General features: G+C 42.7%; 1 protein-coding gene across 1 annotated transcript in view; it reads right to left on the reverse strand.

The window, feature by feature from the left end:
• The window catches only part of CFAP97 (cilia and flagella associated protein 97), a 49,698-nt gene extending 44,233 nt beyond the window's left edge, over window positions 1–5,465 (reverse strand). Inside the window, 1 exon segment of the mRNA XM_021075563.1 lies at window positions 5,359–5,465. Within this exon segment, the coding sequence (XP_020931222.1) occupies window positions 5,359–5,375 (17 nt within the window). The 5' untranslated portion in view covers window positions 5,376–5,465.

Below are 22,614 nucleotides of genomic sequence, written 5' to 3' on the forward strand. Positions count from 1 at the left end.
AAAAAGGTTGTGGACCCCTGATTTAAGTGCCATATCAGCATGAAAAATGTATAATACAAAACTGTTATCCATCTTGGATGAATAATACAATTTAAACATTTCAACAAAAACTAGAGGGCCAAAAGACAAAAATGAAGAGTTGAAAAATCAATACTCCCACTGCTTTTTTTATATTTCCATTGTTGTTAGTGTAATAGTGTTCATGCAATAAACTAAGGAAGTAAGTGATGACAGGGAGTTTGCAGAGTAAACAAGAAAGAACTGAGTCAGACACTCAGGCTTACAACTTGGTTCTGCAGCTTCCCAGTTGTGTGTTCCTGGCACATGTACAAGGATGTGCATAATAACAAATGATGCACAGCAATTACTTAGAAAAAACTCAACATCTAGTAAGAGGAAAGTGGATGAGCTAAAATCAGTCAAAAAGGATGAACAGTCAAAAATGACGAGCAGAGATCTACAAAAATCATGTTTACCAAGAGGGCAAATTAAATGAACAACAATACAATAATGAAAAACTTAGCGCACACACAAAACAATGCTAAGTTCTTCAAGGGCACAAACATAAATACAATTCTACAGCATGGACTGGGAGGACATACAGTAAACATCCAAGAGTAGGAGCACATAAGGGGAGGGAGGAAAGAGGCTGGGAAAGAGGGACAGAGGAAAAATGAACTTGGGCAGAGGCCTGTGATCATGGATGATCAGAGATGTAAGGAGTATGACTGATCATTATCAATCTATTTCTGCCTACCTGAGTTCAAAAAGAAAACACAGCTACAGAATGATGAATAGCACTTATTAACATTGTCATTAAATTCCTCCCAAAGTTATCTGTTTTTGGTATAGTAATTTACCCTTTAATCCAAAATGTCAAGGGCTGGAATAAAAGAGCTGTGGTTACTATTTTTTCCATGGTTAAGAATGCCTTTACTATTAAAACAATTTTTTTATTAAGTTTCTACAAATTTTAAGGCAAATGGTTTCATAGCATAGCCCAGAGCATAAATTTTCCTAGCCCAGTTTAAAACACAAATCTTTTAAAAACAAATTACCCCAATCATTCCAACTTTCATCAGCAAATCGTGTGTATATATATATATGTTTTTATATACACATTGTCTTTTGGCCTTTTTAGGGCTGTACCCACGGCACATGGAGGTTCCCAGACTAGAGGTCTAATCAGAGCCGTTGCTGCCGGCCTACATCAAAGCCTCAGCAATGCCAGATCCGAGCCGCATCTATGACCTATACCACAGTTCACAGCAAAGCTGGATCCTTAAGCCACTGAACGAGGCCAGGGATCAAACCTACAACCTCATGGTTCCTAGTTGGATTTGTTTCCACTGCACCACGATGGGAACTCCAAAACATTTATATTTTTAAGGATTACTAAAATATACTCATTTGCACTAGTGGTGTTACTAATAGCTAAAAAGTACTGAGTACTTATATGCTAGCATTGTTCTAAGTGTATTATAAGCATTAACTCATTGAATCTTTACAACTTTAGATTTTGTTAGCCACTTATCCGAGAGGAAACAGAGGCAGAGCAAGGTTTCTAAAGCACAGCCAGGATTCTAAAGCAGGATGCTTTGAGGATTGTGTTACTAACCACTGTTCTCTGTTTTAGAAGCATGGCCCTTCTGTAAGGCTTTTTTTTTTTTAAATCCCCTGAGATCCTTTATCTCCCCCCCCTTTTTTTACTGATATCTATGATTTGAGGGTAAACAGTGAGCAAGATAACAAGACCCTTCCACCTGCCCATCATAGTGATTTTTAAGGGAAAACAGGACTTGTTTAGCAATATAGCTTTAGAAACAGCTCTCTGCAAAAAAGAAAAAAAAAAAAAAAAAAAAAAAAAAAAAAAAAGATGGCCTATACAGTTAGGATTAGATACATATGGCAGAGTTGGCCACACATTTTACTTGCTATATTTGCCATATATCAGTTTTGCTCTAACAAAGTTATCTGGGATGAATCTCATTGGCAACACAAATTAACCAGTAGCCTTAGGTAAATGTGTTTACTTAAGCAATAAGAACTTGGACTTAACTTGTGACTCTCTACCCCTAACTTAGCTTGTGACCAAATCCCCTTTCCAAAGAGTTATGAATTCCAAAGGTGTTCTTGGTAAAGAGAGCGACAATTCTGGAAGTCACTAATCCTGAAATATTTCCAGCATGCCTCCTTTTTGTGTGTGGCATAGCAGAAGAATTTCTCTGTGATCCCCGGAAACCTTCAATGAAATTTATGCCAAGTTCTTCATGATGGTACAAGGCATATAATAAACGTCAGAGCTAATGCTCTTCCCCAGGCCTGCCCTCACCTTTCCCCAAGAGATTTGAAAGGAAAAGATTTTACCCCCTTACATTAGGAAAGAAAAAACTAAGTCCTGGCAAATGGAAATGACTTGATGGATTATTTTGTTTGTGCCAAGTGTGCCTTCTCTAACTTTAAGTGTTATCAAACTGGTGAATAAAAGAAAAATGTTCCTGTTGTGGTGCAGCAGAAACGAATCCAACCGGTAACCATGAGATTTCAGTGGGTTAAGGATCCATCGTTGCTGTGAGCTGTGGTGTAGGTAGCACACTCAGCTCAGATCCCGAATTGCTTTGGCTGTGGTGTATAGGCCGGCAGCTGTAGCTCTGCTGACTGGACCCCCAGCCTGGGAACCTCCACATGCCATGGATTCAGCCCTAAAAGGCAAAAAAAAGTAAATAAAAAAAATTTTTAAAGAAAAATGAAATGGATAGTTGAAAGCAGGGATTCAAAAGGTTCTGGATAAACAGAAAAGAAGCTGATATTCATAGAGACTTTATTACATGCCAAGCATTGTTATAAGCACTTTTTCACTGACAACTCATTTAATACTGGTAACAACTTTGAGGTTGGAGACATAGAAACTGAGGGGCATACAGGTTAACTAACATTCTCAAGATCACATAACTAGAAAGCAGCAGAGCTGAGATTTGATTCCAGGCAGTTTGGCTAGAGTCAGCACTCTGAAGGATTATACTAAACTGAAACAAGCAGAGGAAAATTTATAAGCCAAAAACCTAGCAGAGAGGGATACTCTGAAACAGCCAAACACAATAATAGTAAAGAATGGGGGGAAGGAGAGGAGGAAAGGCCAACTGAGTTTTAAAAGAAGGTTCAGTTGAAAAAACTGGGGCTCTCCATGTAGCAAAAGCATGACATGGAAACCAAAAGACTAGTATGTTTTTAAGTCACACTGGGGTAGCAACATATAGTTTAAGATAACTTGCATTATATTCTGTGTGGTCAAGCAACTTTTTTAATAAAACACTTACTTCTGGGTGCTACAGTGAAGAGTCTAGAATTTAAGTTATAATATTAGAGACCAAGGGCTCATAGGAATAAAGGGAAAGGGTAGGTTCAGATATTTGAAAGACTCTGATATGAAAAAAAGGCTTTAGAGTTGTTACTTGTAGTTCCAGAGGTGGAACTTGTATCAACAGATGTAAGAAAGCTGTTCTAACATTAGAATTGCTCAAAAATGGAATGGGTTCAGAGTTCCCGTCGTGGCTCAGTGGTTAACGAATCCGACTAGGAACCATGAGGTTGCGGGTTTGATCCCTGGCCTTGCTCAGTGGATTGAGGATTCAGCGTTGCCATGAGCTGTGGTGTAGGTCGCAGACGAGGCTCAGATCCCACATTGCTGTGGCTCTAACCTAGGCCAGGTAGCCACAGCTCCAATTCAACCCCTAGCCTGGGAGCCTCCATATGCCGCAGGAACGGCCCAAGAAATGGCAAAAAAAGACACCCCCCCCCAAAAAAAGGAATGGGTTGCCATCTAAGATTAAGCTAAATAACACTGAAGCAAAGACTGGATATCCATTTGCTGGGGTGCTGCAGGGGGGATGTATGCATTTGAAGGATATGGCCTTGCCCAACCCAGCATGAACTAGGTCTGTATCAGTCCATCCATAAGCCAAATGATTACAGATACTTCTTTGAAATCCCTTTTTTTTCACAGCTGTTTCCTGCCTTGTCTGTCTTCTTCCCAGACTGTTATCATGTTCATCTTTATGTCCTGGTGCCTAAAGTAGGACCTGAGAAACACTACGTTCCAGGAATGTTTATCTGATGAAGGGGTTTGGAGTCAGGAGTCTTAAGATTGAGCCCCAGTTTTGCTCTTTGCTGGCAGGCTGAGTAAGCACCTCTTTCACTTGAGCTAGTTTCCTTGAGTTTCCCATAGTTTTCTCCCCTCCCCCCATCACTTATCTCCTCATGTGCATTTACATGGTTCCTGTAGTCCCCAGTAGTTGTAAGCATCTATGTGATCGCAGTTCAAGATAGGGGATGCATAGTCCAGTGCCTGGGAGACTTTTCCGGTTTAAATTTAGGTTAATAACATCCAACAGATGGGCTACTTTTAAGGACTTACACATTCAGGCGAGTTAATTTACGGAAAAATTATCCACCTATCCCATCCACTAACCAATCCTTTTGGTAACATTCATTTAAAAATTAATGAGATTTAATTTGCATTAGAGAATAAAAAAAATATAGATTTAATAAGACAGTAACGTTTCTCTTTACAACATACTGGGAAAGGGTAAAAATTAAATGACAGTTCACCTCACCACAGTAACCCTGCTGGTGCTCAAGGAAGACAAGTATTTGCCAAAGCTACCGGGAGTCACTTGGATGCTCACCGTTTGTTCAGCTCTGCAGAGCCTCCAGGAGAAATATTAACGGTTTCATGTTACATTAGGAAAACGCACATAAGAATCTGGCATTTTTTAAAACTGTCATTTTGATACCGTGACATTACATTTCTGTAGTGAGATGTATGATTTGATCCAAAGAAGGGAACCAACTGGGTACACGAAAATCTCCGCCCAAAGTAAACTGTTTTCCAAGAGCTCAGATTCCTTTCAGAACCCCCTCCTGACCCCGCGAGGTAGCTGATAACTGACATCCCCTCCCGCCTCAGGGTTCCGGGTTAAGCCCGCGGAGGTGCGCGGCGGTGATCGGAACCGGCATCCTGGTGGCGACCACATCTTAATTCAGGGCCGAGCCGACCCCCACACCACCCTCGAATGCGCCCCGATGGTAAACCGAGCCCTCCCATCCCGGCGGCTGGGGGTCTGGGCCCACGGCTCCGCAGCCCAGATGCCTCTGTTGCGGTTACACCCGCAGCCCAAGGGGCTGCCCGGGCCGGAGGGGTGGGGGGCCCTGGCCGGCCCACCTTCCCAACGTCCCACACCAGCTTCCGCATACCGACCCCGCTTGCTAGCCGCAGCCTGGGCTCCGGAAAAGAAAACGGATCCCGAACCGGGGCTGGCACGCCGCGGCGGGAGGAAGGGGTCCCTCGCACGCGCTCACCTGGACGCCGCGGCCATGGCAGCCGCCCCGCGCCGCCGCGGCGTTCCGGCTTCGCGCACGCGCACGCGCTCCCGCAGCCTCCTCCTCGCGCCGAGGCGGCCGGAGCTTCCGGAGGCGGACGGAGCGGAAAGGGAAAGAAGTCGCAGCGGGCAGGGCGAGTCCTGCGGGAACCGGGCTGTCCCAGACGCTTGGCGTGGAGCGGCTCCTCGTGGCGGGCGTCGCAGAGCGCGGTGGGCCCCCACAGCCCTGGGAGGCGGGGAGCTCGAGGCCGGGCCGGCGACTCTCCTCTCGAATTGGAAGGGACGCAGGAAGACAGAAACCCCCAGACCCTCAGCCGACCGGTGCACGGTCAAGGTGTTCCCTGCTGCCCCCTCCGCTGTCAGTGGCAGTGCGGGTGGGCCTGGAGGTTAAGGTTGCTGGTTTAGTAAGGAAAGCTGCTCTCTCCTGTAATTTCGTACCCAAACAACAACAGCAATAATAAATATGTAGGCGACTATGTGATTGTATCAGCAGTGTTCAGGTCAAACAACTAGTTAGTTCAACGGGCGATTGGCTGGTAATGTGTTAGGAAGTACTCTAATTACTGGTAAATGAAATTTGTAGTTAAAACCGTCTAAGAGAAAAATGATTTCTGTCCAATATATTTAAATGCTGCAATTTTTCGTTTTTGAACTCACAGGCACATAGTAGGGGTGGTAGAACAATAACCCCTCACAGTTGTCCACCTTCTAATCCCCAGAACCTGTGACTATGCTGCTTCACGTGGCAGAAGGGACTTTGCTCTGTGATTAAGGATCTTGAGATGGGAAAGTCAACCTAGGTTATTTCAGGTGAACTCAATGTAATCCCAAGGGTACTTACAAGAACTTTGAAGTCAGTAATAAGAGACAGGGTCACATAAGCAAGAGGTTGTAATGTATAGCATGGTGACTTTAGTTAATATTGTGTTGTATATTTGAAGTTTCCTGAAAGAATAGATCTTAAAAATTTTCTGCCTAAGAAAAAAAAAAAAAGTGTATGTGTGTGAGGTTGTTAACCAATGGTAACTAGAGTTGTGATCATTTTGTAATATGTACCTAAATCATTTTGTTGTACACTTTAAACTTATACAATATTATGTGTTAATTATACCTCAATAAACTGCGAACATTTTTTAGTTAAAAAATGGAAGTTCTCACTGTGGCTAATATCCATGAGGATGCGCATTCAATCCCTGGCCTCCATCAGTGGGTTAAGGATCAGGAGTTGCCTGTGGACTGCAGTGTAAGTCCCAGATGGGCTTGGATCCCTGCTGCTGTGGCTGTGATGTAGGGTGCCAGCCTGTATCTCTGATTCAGCCCTTAGCCTAGGAACTTCCATATGTGTGGGTGCAGCCCTAAACATAAAAATAAAAAAATAAAAGGCAGCAAGATGTCAGAGTGATGTAAGAGGCAGTGATCCAAGGAGTGCAAGGCACCTCTGGAAGCTGAGGAAGAGAAAGAAAGGAATTCTCCCTGAAGCTCCCGGAAGAAATGCAGCCCAGTTCGTACCTTTTTTGTGCACTTTGGACCCCTAGGATGGTAAGAGTATAAATTTGTGTTGTTTTAAACCATTTAATTTGCAGTAATTTGTTATAGCAGCAATAAATGAATCCAATAGGTACTTAATCTTTTTTACATGAAAGTGTAAAGAAAGTTAGGAACTTTCCCAAGGAGTCTCACTAAGGAGTTGACTTTTCTTTTCTTTTCTTTCTTGTCTTTTTGCCTTTTCTAGGGCCGCTCCTGTGGCATATGGATGTTCCCAGGCTAGGGGTCTAATCGGAGCTGTAGTGACTGGCCTACACCAGAGCCACAGCAACTCGGGATCCGAGCCACATCTGCTACCTACACCACAGCTCACGGCAATGCCGGATCCTTGACCCACTGAGTGAGGCCAGGGATTGAACCTGCAACCTGATGGTTCCTAGTCGGATTCCAACCCCATGCGCCAAGACAGGAACTCCATTTCCTTTCTGTCTTCATAATGCATTTTGAACTTGTTGGTCCTGACTATCAAGTACAGAGAATCATCTTTCTGTTCTTTTAGTAGGCTAAAAGGATTTTACTCAGTTTTGCTTGATAAAACAGTGCTGGTACCATTTTCCAGGGATGGTTGTCTACTCTGTGGTCAAAAGTTTATTATACAAAGGAGTTAAATAGCTGTTTCTCCAAAGAAGATGTTGGTAAGCATGTGAAAAGCTGTTCGGCCTCACTCATTGTAGGGAAATGCAAATTACAACCATGAGATATCACTTCACATGCATTTGGGTGCTATTTTAAAAATTAAAAGAAAATAACAAAGATTGGCAAAGATACAGAAAATTGTGAACCCTTGTGCATTGTTTGTGGGAATGTAAAATGGTGTGGCTCCTGTGGAAAACTGTGGCAGTTCCTCAAAAAATTGAATGTGGAATTACCATATGACCCAGCAATTTCATATCTGAGTGCATACCCAGAAGAATTGAGAGCAGAATCTCAAATAGATATGTATACACCCCTATTCATAGCAGCATTACTCACAAGAGCCCAAAGATGGAAACAACCCAAATGTCCACAGATGAGTGGATAAACAAAATGTCGAATATACATATAATGGAACATTATTCAGCCATAAAAGAAACAAAATTCTGGTACACTCTGCAACATGGATGCCCTTGAAGACATTATGCTAGGTGAAAGAAGCTAGACACAAAAGGACAAATATTCTACTTAGATGAGGTACCTAAAATAGGAAAGTTGTAGCAACAGAAATTAGAATAGTAATTCCAAGAGGGAGAAGGGAATGGGGAAAGTTATTGTTTAATGGGTACAGATTTTAAGTATGGGATGATAAAAATATTCTGGATATGTATAGTGGTGATGGTTGTACAGCAGTGTGAAAGCAGTACTTAATGCAGCTGAACCATATACTTAAAAATGGTTAAAGCAGTAAATTTTGTGTATATTTTACCATAAGGAAAACAATAAGAGATTATTATATCTCAAACTTTAATTTTGAAAGCCCAGTGAATGCCATCATTATTGTATTGGTTTTGTAAGAACATTTTCGTATAATGTAGAAAGCAGTTTAGCTTTGTCCTTTGACTTCACTTCTAACTATTGTATTTGAAGAATAGTATAATGAAGGAGAATCCTACAATTTAGATCCTATAACCAACAAGCTATGTGATTTCGGGCAAGTCATGTAACTTCTTTGAACCTGTTTCCTCATCTGCAAAATGGGATTTTAATATTTACCTTATCTCCTTTATAGAGTTGTAGTGAGAAACATGTTGGAAGTTCCCTTCCAAATAGGAAATATTCTTGCCAACTTTTTTGTCTACTCAATATTCTAGATATATTATCCTAGGAGAATAACAGATTTATTCATTGAAAAATATTTATTAAGAGCCTACTCTGTGCCAACCCTCTTCTAGCACTAATTTTTACTTCCCCACAGTACATTCTCTTTCCTATAGTAAATAAATGACAAATCAGAGACACTGACTTCTTTTAGGTAGGGTATAAAAGCTTTATATATATATGATTTTAAATATGTAGTGCTACTCTTAAAATAGTCAAGATCTTAATTTATGCTAGCACACTTAGCAATTGTGCACTGCCTATTTCATATTTTACTCTGCTCATGACAAATATCATGAAACAAGGTATAGGTGAATTCAAAACATTTTTCAGCCCACATATATTTTGGAGAAATTAGATAATAAGTAAACATGGTTTGTTTTATTTCTCTCTAATCTGCTGCCCAGTAATACAGGATATCAAAATCTAAATGAGTTTAGACTTTTTTTAATGCTTTATGTTTCATAATTTGAAGACTTTAGAGGAGGAATTCTCAAAGTGGGTTAAGAATCTGACATTCTCACTGTAGCAACTTGGGTTGCTGCTGTGATGTGGGTTTGATCCTTGGCCCAGGAACTTCCACATACTATAGGTGCAGCCAAAAAAAAAAAAAAAGAAAGAATAAAGAAAACTTTAGAGCAAAATAAAGCTAATGCCTATCTCACCAGACTCCCAATGGGCAAACATAGTTGAACACACTGCTTCCCACGTCCCAATACTTCCCCAGGCTCTTTTCTCTATCTCATAGTTAGATGGGAGCATATTATGAAGAACTATCAGTTCCAGGAACAAAAAATGTGAACTTTAACATATTTGAGTGATAAATCCTTAGATGCTACTGATTTTGGTGAGCAGCTGGATGACCCATCAGAAACTGAGTAGTATATTCAGCCAAAGTAAATTGTGATGGCTTGTTAAAGTAGTGGACCCTATGAATTTCACCTCCCAGTGTTTAAATCCATGTGTAGGCTCCTTCTCTTATTTAACTCCTGGTTGGCCATAGGATTTGCTTTAGCCAATGGATCACTGGCAAATGCGACACGAGCAAAAGCGTAAAAAGAACTTGTACACCACATCCCTGAGGTCGTCATGTGAAGAAGCCCAAGCCACCTCTTGGAGGATAAGAACACAGAGAGCAGAGACCAGACATCTCAGTGGAGGCCCCAAGCCCAGGCAGTCCCAGCCTAGGCACCAGGTGATCATTAGTGACCCAGGCAAGAAGAGCAGAACTACCCAGCTGACCCCAGCCCAACTGCTGCTCTACAAAATCACAAGCAAATAAAATAGTTGTTATCTGGTTACACAACAGCAGATAATTGACATACCCTATTCCCCTAAATTTCACATCAAAACTTAGAGAACTGGGGACTTCCTGTGTGGCTTACAACTAACTACTCGGCGTTGCTTCTACAGTGGCTGTGGCTCGACCCCTAGCCTGGGAACTTCCATATGCCGCAGGTGCAGCCGCTTGTTTAAAAAAACAAACAAACAAACAAAAAAACTTAGAGAATTGGAAGTAAACTTTTTTGTGATCTGCCCTTGCCAATTCTTAATACTAGTTGATTTAGTTTGCAGTATTTTATGATTCTTTCTCTTTGAAGATTACTATAAAAGCATTTCTGCCTGAAAGTTTCCTAATATGAATATTTTTACTTACTAATAGAGAATTCCACTCAGCATAATTTATATATCTAGGTTCTAAAATTTTTAGAGAGTCACCTTCCTCTTAGAGTGCTGCAATGTTTCCTTAAGCTTTAGCTTTATTTGTTTTTAAAGCATTTTATAATTTTTTCACTTACTTTTTGAAGTGTGGCCACACATATATCCATATTTTCCATAAACCATACTCGGCTTGAAAGCTTATAGGAAAGAGAGGGGTTAACGGGACTGTTAGGGTCTTATAGTGAATCAGTAGAAGAAATTGTAATGATACCTGTGCCTTTTGATTCATGTTAACATCTTTACTCACAATTTTTACCCAAAGTGGTCAAAAGCAAATACTATGGTTTTCTCTCTAATCCTGTAGCTACCTCCAAAGAGAGCCAGGGGATTTAAGAAAAAATAGACTAAATATGAGGGGAATATGCATCACATATTTTGACAGAGTTTGGGTGTTGTCTGCCTATTTACACTAATATTTTATTTTATATGATTTCATTTATTTATTTATTTATTTTTGTCTTTTTGCTTTTTCTAGGGCCACTCCCGCGGCATATGGAGATTCCCAGGCTAGGGGTCGAATCGGAGCTGTAGCCGCTGGCCTTCACCAGAGCCACAGCAACTCGGGATCCGAGCCACGTCTGCAACCACCACCACAGCTCATGGCAACACCAGATCCTTAACCCACTGATAAAGGCCAGGGATCGAACCTGCAACCTCATGGTTCCTAGTCAGATTCATTAACCACTGCGCCACAACAGGAACTCCACACTAATATTTTAAATGTCAATTTTTCACTGAATTTATCCTTATAATATCCCAGGGATGCCATTCCCACCTTACATAAGGGAACAATGAAGATAGCCCATGGAGCCTCTAGTTACAGCTTGTCAGAATGTGCTCGCCATAGGGAATGTAAATAAGGCATCTCTACTTCATTTAGTCTTTAACTTAGACCTGGTGGGACTCAACACTGACTTCTAGAAAAGAACACCTGACATCTCCCTCAATACCTCCTGATCCCAGACACTCTGTTGTATACCTTATCATCTCTCAATGTTCCTCAGACCTTGCGAAGGTTAGAACCTAACTACTATTTAAGTAAGTGTTTGAATTGTCAGTGCTGACTTCGCAGCAATATGACTTGTGCTTTAAGGAAGTCTTCTGACTAGAGTGTACATTTCTTCCAATCTGTATTTTTGGGAGAACAATATATAGGTGTGTTGGAAAGGTCATGGTCTAAGAGTTACAGACCAGGGCTCTCAAAGTTAGTTGCTCCTTTGCTGATTGTGGATTTTACTGACTTAAGTGATTATTATCACTTAGCGCTTGTCAGGGAGTTGGCTATGATACTGGTCATACAAAGCAACAAAACTAAAAGCTTAAAAGCGTGAAATACAGGTATTAAGTTCATGTTTTTTCTTTTTTAGGGCTCCATGTGTGGCATATGGAGGGATCAAATTGGAGCTGCAGCTGCTGGCCTACACGACAGCCACAGTTACACTGCTTTTGAAAATGGAGAAGACAAAAGAGGACTGGAAGGTAGTAACTTAAAGGGTGAAATACAGGTATTAAGTTCATGTCTTTTTTTTATTATTTTTTTCATTTTTAGGGCTGCACGTGTGGCATATGGAAGGGATCAAATTGGAGCTGCAGCTGCTGGCCTATGCCACAGCCACTGCAATGCAGGATCTGACATGCATCTTCGACCTACACCACAGCTCATGGCCACGCCAGATCCTTAACCCAATGAGCAAGGCCAGGGATCAAACACGCATCTTCATGGTTACTAGTCAGGTCCGTAACTCGTTGAGCCACAACAGGAATTCCTACTCCTGTTTTTTCTCCTTTTTAGGAAGTACCACGGCATAGTGCTTATTAAATGCACAAGCTGTAGAGCTAGACCACATGTGGGTGGTAACCAAATTCTGGCTCTGATATTTATTTGCTTTGTAATGTTGAACAAGCTGTTTTACCTTCTGTGCCTCAGTTTCTTCCTGTGTAGAAGGAAATAATTTTATAGGGGTTGTTGTAAAGATTAAATGAAGCATTTCCAGTGCTTAGAACAGTATCTGGCATACAGTAAGTGCTCAACTAGTTACTAGTAGTGTCAATTATAGTAAACCCATATTTTAGGACATTTTAAATATATATAAAGCCCTTTAGCACACTGTCCCTGGCATGTTAAGTGATAAAAAAAATATGGATATGATTGTTGGTAATAACAAACACACTTTATTTGAAATAATTTGGAATTGTAGGGTACACTTTGAGGAATTCCAGGGGGATGAACATTAACTATTTTAGAGGCAAAAGGGCTCCTTCAAAATAAGTTACATAGCTTTTGAAAATAGAGAAGACAAAGAGGTCAGGAAGGTAGTAACTTCTTTCAATGTCATCACTTAGGTATGGCGAAGTCACATCTTGCATAAGACACTATCTCCTTGTCTTGGAGTTTTAAGATATAATAATAATAATTATACTAATATTAAAAACAATAAGCTTTGTTAAAGTGACAAATGTGAGCACCTTTGTTTTTATAGAGATACATAAAATAATTCATTTCTGTGCTATTTTGTTAGAGCTTAATACTAGGGATAATTTTTTTTTATAGACCTCTTTCATCTCTCTTTCGAAATCTGTGCCATTCCAGATTACAAAGATATGAATACATGACTGGTCTTTGTTTTCTATGGATACCAGCATTTCTTTTGAATAATACCCTCTTGGATAATACTTTGTTTTAAAAAATAAATATCCACTAAATATTTTAGTTTACTTCATACAAATGTTATTATTTTTTTCTGTCAAAAGGACAGAATACTTACTGAAAAACACAGTATAGTCACAGTATTATAAAACTCAATGTATTGTTGGAGTTCCTGTTGTGGCTCAGTGGTTAACGAATCCAACTAGGAACCATGAGGTTGCGGGTTCAATCCCTGGCCTTGCTCAGCGGATTAAGGATCTGGAGTTGCCGTGAGCTGTGGTGTAGGTAGCAGATGTGGCTCGGACCTGGTGTTGCTGTGGCTCTGGCGTAGGCCGGCGGGTAGGTGGGTACAGCTCTGATTCGACCCCTAGCCTGGGAACCTCCATATGCCGCAGAAGTGGCCCAAGAAATGGCAAAAAAACAAACCCCCCCCAAACTCAATATTGTAATAATAATAGCGCTTTCTTTTCTTTTCTTTTTGCTTTTCAGGGCCGCACATATAACATACGGAAGTTCCAGGCTAGGAGTCTAATTGGAGCTGCAGCTGCTGGCCTACACCACAGCCACAGCAACGCCAGATCTGGGCCAAATCTGTGACCTACACCACAGCTCAGGCAATGCTGGATCCTTAGCCCACTGAACAAGGCCAGGGATTGAACCTTCATCCTTGTGGATACTAGTTGGGTTTGTTACTGCTGAGCCACTATGGGCAATCCAACAATAGTGCTTTTAAACTGTTGACATTCTTCATGATTGCTGTATGGACAGAGTTCTGGGCTTTTGCTTTTTATTGTTTCCCATATCCTTCAGGGCTTTCCTCTATTTATCCATTTACTTCCCCTTTTCTTTCCTCCCCCATTCTATTCTCGATTTGCCCTCTTTATTCTATCACCTCCTTTTAAATAATCATTAATCTCTTTATAATGCCTTCATTTCCTTTACAATTCCTTTATATATCTGCTCCTTTATTTGTCATAGTAGTTTCTAGTATTTATCTAGAATATTGGCATCTTCTAAGTAAGCATTATCTGTATATTAATGCTAGAATCATGATAGAAGAAAATATGTACTCTAAAAATTACTTGGAACACTCACTTGTGTGGGGTAATAGCATTTGTACTGAATCGTTGGCAACAAAAATACAGGGACTTGGAGCCAAAGAAATTATGGCAGCTGTGTACACCCTCTGGCACCAGGCTGACTTTTTTGGGCCTTTCTGTAACTAGGAATTGCAGGCTTCATTTACTGCTCCACATTTGTCGGATTCCGTCCCTAAGGCTGCTGGATGGGAAAGGGAAGGTTGTTAGGGGACCTGTGTTAAAAGTGAGAATCAGGAACTGTTGCCTATGTAATCTAAATAGCAGGTGCAAACAAGGCAGGAATTTTGCGGGCTGTAGGCACTAGAGGAGGTGATTTAGCGATGAGCGTGGAGAGGATTAAGGGATCACCTGAGCTTGAGAATTACAAGAGCTTCTGACACCTGAGGCGAAATTTTCCATCAACAGACGGCATCCTGGGGGAGGCGCGGGGAGGAGCGCAGGAAAGAGCAGTTTTCGCCGGGATTGGACGCGCCCCCTCCCCGGGGGCAGCGGCGGTCCGACCCCGCCCCCACGCTGCGGGTGGGCGGCCGGGCGGGGCGGGGCCGGGCGCCTCCCAGCTGTCACTCAGCGGGCCGCGGTGGCTCCCCGCCCCCTCCCGACACGCTCTCCTGGGCCGCCCCCACCCCCGCTCCGCCCCGGGCCTCGCCAGCTTAAGTCAGAACCGGGTTCGGCTACCTGGACACGCCCGGCCGGGCAGCTGCGGGCCCGGCGCCGGCTGGCGGCGCTGAGGGGTCGCTGAGAGGAGCTCGGCGGCGTCTGTCGAAGCCGTTCCCTCCGTCGGCCGCCAGCGAGGGCATGAACACGGACTCTCTCTGCCTCCGGAGCGGCGGGAGCGGGGCGGGGAGGAGGCGCCGCGCGGAGGCCACCGTCCAGGGCAGCGCTGGGGGACAGCAGAGCGGGAGATGTACCTGTCCTTAGCGGCCCAGGAAGCAGCATGCACCCCGATGCCACCGACAGCAGCAGCGCCGGCCTCACAGGCTCCCCGGGCGAGCGGCGGCCGGAACCCCGGCAGGACGCGGCGGCCCCAGTGGGCCCTGGCGGCTGGAGCTGGCGGGTGCCGGTGGCCGTGGCTGTCCTCGCCGCCGTGTCCCTTTCCTGCCTGGGGCCCGGCTGCTGGCTGGCGGCGGGAGGCGCGGGGCCGGGAACCGTCCTGCTCATGCTCAGCCTGCACCTGGGCTGTGCCGCGGCCGCCTTCCTGCTGGGGACCCTGTTATCCCTGGTCTGCCGGAGCCGCCGAGCCCCGCCGCCCGACTTCGCCGCCGCCTGGAGACGGCTGGCCGCGGCCGCCTGCTGCCGGCCGGGGGTGAGTACCGGTCTCCCCCGTTCAGCGCGCGCCCGCCCGCTTCCGGCGCCCGCTCCGGGAGAGCCCGGGTGGCGGCGGGCCCTTCCTCTCGGCCCCGCTCCCTCCGGGGCCCCGGACGCCCGGGGGAAACCAGAGCTGGGGTTGGCGGGCCGCTGGGGAGGTGATCGCGTCACTTCGGCCGCCGCGCGGGCTGGCTGCGGGCTCCGCGGGTTTTACCTAGGGGCATGTTAGTAGGCGGTGTGGCTGTTCCACACCATTCTCAGGCACAGCCCGGATAGTTGAATAATCCTCCCGAACCTTCGCTGTGGCTTCGCAGTTAGCGAGTGGGAAAGCGGAGTGCGACGCCCTAGGTTGCTCCTTACAGTGGGTTCTGATAACCGTTCTCTGTGGGAGGCAACTTGGTGCCTATTTACAGACGAGGAAGCTGGCGCAGAGGGGTTGACTTGGCTTAGGTCACCCATCGTGCCCAAGCCTGGGTACGCTTTTTACCACAGCATCCTGCCTTCCACCATGTTGATATATATCGCAGTCTGTGATTTAGAAGGGGGACGCCCGAAGTCACTGAGGTTTTCATCAAAGGGAAGCCTCTCATCAGTGAGGCATGGCAGAATAGTAAAGAAAGGTGGTTAGGGAATATAGGAAGGAACGATATTTTAATGAGTTCTCCTCTTCCTTGGTGCAAAACCACTACTTTCTCTTCCTCCTAGCTTCCTTATCATAACCCTTTAAATGAAACTTGATTCTGTGTTCGCTGGACACTTACCACTTGGTTGAGTGATACTGCCATTAAACTGAAATTATCTAAGCACTTTGGATAAAGGAAATGCCAGTGGCTCAACTTCATGTTTGTTGGAAGCATCATTACTGACCACCCCCCCCGGGGGGGGTTTGTATGTGGTTATGATATGACCTGCTCACTTTTACCTAAAAACCATCACACTCTTCATCAAAAGTACCCTTTTCTGAGTGTGTCATTTCAGAATGCAGAGCTGAGATAATGGCCGAAGAGTTGTAGGCAAGGAGTCAGGTGTCCTCACTTTGTAACCTGGGCAGCAGCTCAGTCTATTAAGGAACAGACACTTCTGTTTTCATCAGTAGTCTCAAGTTAGTCGTGTTTACTTCTATTAAAAACCTTCACTCATCTGTCCATTTTCCTATACCTAGAGTTGGTGAGTAGGTGTATTTTTCCTTTTGTTTTTTCTCCTCAATAATAAAAAGGACCCCAAGATTTTACTAGATGGTTTATCAATCCATGAATGACATTACAATTCTTTAGAGTATTGTAAGATGTTGTAAATTTATTCATTATGTATTTATTGAGCATTTCATATAAACCAGGTCTTTTGGAAGCTGGTTTGAATCAACAGGACAGACAAAAGTCCTGCTTTCTGGAGGTGATGTTCTTATAGGAGATCAGACAATAAACAGATAAATAAGTTACTTTTGGGTAGTGGTAAATGGTTATGAAACAAAAACTAACTAAGAGTTAAGTGATTAAAAGTGCCTGGGAGAGTTCCTGTTGTGGCTCCAAGGCAATGGATCCAGCTAGTGTCCTTGAGGATGTGGGTTCGATCCCCGGCCTCGATCAGTGGGTTGGGCATTTGGCGTTGCTGTAGGCTGTGGTGTAGGTTTCAGACACTGCTTGGATCTGGTGTTGCTGTGGCTGTGGTGTAGGCTGGCAGCTGTGGCCCAGATTTGACCCCTAGCCCGGGAACTTACATGTGCTGCAGATGTGACCCTAAAAAGCAAAAAAATAAAAGAAAGAGTGCTTGGTATGTGGGTTCAGGATGTCTGGCTGATGGGGTCAGGGTCAAAGCCTTAGTATTGCAGTCCACTCAGAGGGTGTGAAAGCTTCATGTTGTGGATTATTTCCCTTTTTTCCTGGGTAATACATTTCCCCAAACCACCCAGCTCACTTGTACTTCTGATAAAATTTGGATATTCAGAAATCCAAAAAGATGCTTTAGTAGAGGAAATAGAGAAAACGTTAAAATGGACAGAAAATGAAACAGCATATCTAACCTCCCATGCATACTATCTGAAGTATAATTTAAGGGAAGTAGATTATTGGTCATTCTTTTTGCATTCAGATTCTTATAATAGTGTTAAGAAAGTAAGTACATTTTGAAGTTTGGTTTCTAAGTTATGCTACTTAGAGTGGAAATGCATGTTGTTCACATAAAAGTATATGTATTTTACAGTACCAGTGCAGTTTACTTAGGCCTTTTGTTGTGCAGTTTGCTTAGGCCCTTTGTTCTGTATTTCCAGTAATTTATGCTTAAGGTTTTAAAAAAATGTTCTTTATGAATGGAAGCATAAACATGTGGTGTGGTATAAAATATCTGTCAGTTCTGAGGGGGTAGGAGCCGGACCATACAGGTCATCTAACATATGTGGCGGGGGAGGCTGTTTCATAGTGAACCAAATGGTGCTTCTTAAGATACAGTGATGACTTTACTACAGAAATTTTGAATCAGCATTAAGAAAAGAATCCTCATTTGTTATATATTTTGGGTTCTTCTAATGTCAGTTAGATATGTCAGACACTGGTATCTGTCCTCTCCTTCTTCCTTCCTCCCTTCCTTCCTTCCTCCTTTCCTTTCCTTCCTTTTTTTCCTTCTGGGCTTCCTTCTACAGAGAAAAAAAAAAAAGCATACACTATTAAACGTAGGCAACCAGGTAAACCTCACCTAAAAGGGAAAAGGTGTTTTTATGTCTAGGAATGTTCAAACGCTGCTTCACCCTTCACAAGGTAGTTATTGGCTGTCGACTCTATGTGGTTAGGACCTATAATTGACATCTTTTAAATCCCTTATAGCTTGTGGGCTCTCCAGAAGTGTATGCCGATGGTAATGAAGAAAATTATGTCTGTTTGTGGTCACTAACTCAATGCTTTCCTCCTTCAACTAATCTGGTATTTATTGGGCATCTCCTATGTGCAAGGATTTTGATTTTACTTGATTGGGAATCACTATGAAAGTGATAAAACTATTTTTCTTCTCAGGTATAAATACTATCCAGTGGTATATTCAGGTGGTAAAAAAGCTTCGTGTAAGGTCATGAAGGTTGACACTAAAGTCTTGACAGTTGCTGTCTGGGCTCCGCTTTAGAAAAACTTGAACTTTGTTGCAGGCCAGCTGACTGGAGATGTGATGCTCTGGGGCTGGCCTGCTCACTTGTTAGCTTAGCTTTGCTGAGTCGGCTGTCATAGTGTGATATTCCTAGTACAAGACTGGGGTTAGGTCTTATGTATTGCCAGTTAACTCATGTGGACCAAGAGCCTAGGATTCATTAGCTGCAGTTACTTGACCCTAGCACATGGTCTGACCCAAGGCAACAACAGAAAAAATATGGGACTAGCGAGTCAGTCATTTAGAAAACTTGCTTGCGTCACTGGACCAGCAGTACAAAGTGCCTCTTATAATGGAAACAGGAAAATTATTTTGTATACTTTGAGGACAGGAGGGTAAGAGGGAATAACTTCTTTAAATTATTAATTTAATTTAATAATTAAAATTAATAATTATTCACATAATTTATGGATTTTCTTTTATAGTTTACTAGATACTTCCTAATTTATGTCCCGTAAGTTCAAAAATAAGTGGTTAACTAAGGCGCACTAGCAGACTGATACCAGAAAGTCCACAATATTCAGGCACTTGGTAGCATAGGGGAAATTAAAGACCATGTGAAGAAATCAGTGAAAGACTTTTCCAAGTTTGGGCAGAAAAGTTCAAGAAGTCCATCAGATCTAATAAGCATTTACTGAATACTATCTGCTGCATATCTGCTCTTCTGATGTCACGAGATCATTTTTGGCCTAGGTAGTTGCTGAGTATCAGTGCCAGGCACGTAGTAGGTTCCCTATGGTGGATGTTTCCCCTAAATGAATAGATTATTATTTGTTGAGATGAGAACAGACTTGAGATGAAGAACAGACGTGAATATTTGCCTGACATTTTTAGATTTGAAATTTCAACCGCCCTTCTCTAGAGAAGGGATCGTAGGCTTGCAATAGGTGTCACTAGGAGCTTGGATAATTGCTTTCTGTTAAGTGCATGGCAGTGTTTTTAGGGTTGGGGAGGATTCAAAGATGAACAAGATAGTCCCTGTCCCTGACCTCCCAGGCTGAGTAGATTAGACTGATGGAGAAGAGTGAATGAGAGGGCAGTTGTTTATAAAGACAGTAAAAACATTCACACAGCAATCCATGAAGCCATTCGGCTTGGGTAGGACATCTAGAATCCCTAAATGAGTTCTTTTACTAATACAAAAGTTCTTTTGAGGAAAACAAACTTAATTTAATTACTTGAGGGAAAAAGGAAAAGAAACAAAACTTAGGGAGGCTGTACACAGCCTCTTTGTGACTTTCTCTTATTGTGCTAATGTGATAAATTATCCTCCATGACAGTGCATAGTGGCACAACACACTGTCTTCAGAATATATGTTTGTATTTTAATTGGGAAATTTAAGTCATTGTGGCTAGTTGGAAGAATGTTTTTGAGGAAGATGGCCTTCGAGTGCACCTTAAACCTGTATAACTCTGGCATAAGTTGTTTTCCTTTAAATTCATCCAATTCATAATTTTTAAATTTAATTATGTAGGTTATCCAGTCACATGGCTTTAATAGAAAACATATAAAAGGATATGTAGTGAGGGAAAAAACCTCACTGCCCTATGGGCAGTCGTTATTACCAGTTGATTATTCTTTCAGATATAGATTATGCATAGACAAGCAAATGCAAATATTTATTCAAAAAGGGGAGCTTTTGATGCCTGTAATCTCTTGGCATATGAACAATGATTACACAGAAAGGAAAATTATTTATTTTCTGTATCTTTATTATGAAGGAACTATTTCTTAGGATTAGTAAACATACGTTATGGAAAAATAGTGATAACTTCAAAGTAGGAAGATATAGTACACAAACCTAGAACATAAAAACTGCTAATGAAAATCAGCGAATGTATCCTATGAAATGATCGTGTGTTTTTGAATTCAGTAAAACTGTCTGAAGGAGGCAATATATATTTTCATAACTTTCACAAAACCCAAACAAACCAAGCCGACTGTTACAGATGGAGGACATGTACCGTTTGGGGTTTCGGTTGCCAGTGAGTACACGAGGTGACTCCTAGGAGGCAGGCTGCAAAGGTAGTTTGGGCCAGGTTGTGGAAGTCTGCAGCTGAGAGAGTTGAACTGGCTTTTAGTCTGAAGTCATGGCACCTACTCTCACTTTCTGAGCACTGAGTGTAGCAGCCACGCCGGGCTTTAGAAATGTCAGATGGAAATGTGATTGGGAGGGACTCAAGAGGGGAAACATTAATCAGTTGCAGTGATAAAAAGTGAGAGTTAATGAAGCTATGTGAATGGAGACCGGAGGCTATAAATTCAAGAGTGAGTGGGATGTTTCTTTCACATTAATTATCAGTAGTTATCATTACAGATTGGCTCAAGAATCTTTTCAAGAGTATCTTAACATTCTCTTTAACTAATAAATTCAGCCCCCAAACAAAGGGTCCTACTGTTTATTCACAGATCTGAAGATCAAAGTCTCCAAGCTTGAACTGTCTACTTGGGGCCTAAATTCTAGGCATTCCCAGGAGGTTTATTTCTAACTCCCTGAATCATAAGCTGCTTTTGCTTTAGGAATATGCTGTGGTGTCCTTGGTTATTGAATGTTGCCTTCTAAAAAACGTCTTAGGTTTCATTTCCCAACCTTATCATTTTGGGGTAGGAAGTGCCCTAGATTCCTTAGAGCACTTGTGTAGTCAGAGTCGTGCACACAGTTGTACTAAAAAAGGTGACTCAGCAAGTTCGGTGCTAAGGGTTTAGGCATTAGAAAAGAAGTAGTGTCTGTAGAAGGATGTTAGTGTTAAAATGAAGGCATACAAACTTGCCTTTTTTTTTTTTTTTTTTTCTTTCTTTTTAAATTGCAGGTTTGCTTTTGAAAGAAAAACTTAGAACCTGTATTTTTACCAGCTTCACTGTTAGGTCACTTTCTGAATGAGGGTTGGTTGTTTGGGTGGAGATGACAGATGACAGGGGTAGATAGGCAGCCCCTCTCAGGAGCTCTGCTGGGTATCCCAGGGGCTAGGACTTGGGTTCGGTTAGTTGTTTCTACACCCACCTTTAGTCCTGGGATGTGTGCTTATATAGTTTCTCCAAACACTGTGGACCTTTCTAGAAAGCTTAGTGGGGTTTGGTTGTATTTTGGTGGACTTCTCAGCTCGGGTGCTTCTTTGGGGGAATGCAGTTAGGAGCGTGAGGTGTGCTGGCTGTCTCCAGGGCTGGCCAGCCAGTGCTTATCAGTGACTCTAGGCACTGGCCAGTCCTTGTATGTTTGTCAGCCACCTAGGGCTTTGCATGTGTGAATAGCCATGAGCTGGATGTAAAGAAAAATAAATACAGCGACTCCAAGTAAAATGCCTCTGAGGCCAGGGGGGAGACTGGAATGAATGGTGCGTTTTTAGGTGAGACACTGGAACTTGCTTGGGGCACTAGCATCTATTTAGTAAGCTTTCATTTTAGTGTAGAACACACCTCCTGGAAAATCAGATGCATGTTTAACAAATTCTCATTTCTCAAGTACCCTGCATTTCTGTAGTTCTCACCCACCTTATATGTATGAGTTTACACTAATAGTAGTAAATAAAATTGTATAGCGTTTGCTCCTGTCTGCTCACGCAGGACCTCATCCTGAAGCACTCCTCTCATTTCTGCGAGCCTGCAGGCAGTATTTACATATTTAAGGACATATTCACTTATGTTCTTCCATTCCTAGTGCCTGCAAAACATTTAAGAGAGGTTTCTCTTTCTCTGTCACCAGTGCCAATCTGTGAAAAAGCACGGTTCTTCTTGGGCTACTGCTGGCTCTGTCCTGTAAAACCTGGTATCTGGAGTGCCTGTCCCTTTTTTTTTTTTCCCCTGAGCCAAAAACTGCCTTATGTGCTTTTTAGAAATTGAAAGTGTAGCCTTGTTTCTCACGCAGGTATACTTAAGGGTTTTGTTTTGTTTTGTTTTGTTTTGACCTTCTAGAAGCTGAGGAGCTTTGGCCCTTGTATCTCCTGTGAGCTGTGTCCCTCTGTCTAGCTCCAAGAAGCCCTGGGCTCAAGTGCCGGC

The sequence above is a fragment of the Sus scrofa genome, chromosome 15 (genome assembly GCF_000003025.6).
Source record: "Sus scrofa isolate TJ Tabasco breed Duroc chromosome 15, Sscrofa11.1, whole genome shotgun sequence".
In the NCBI taxonomy this organism is placed as follows: domain Eukaryota; kingdom Metazoa; phylum Chordata; class Mammalia; order Artiodactyla; family Suidae; genus Sus; species Sus scrofa.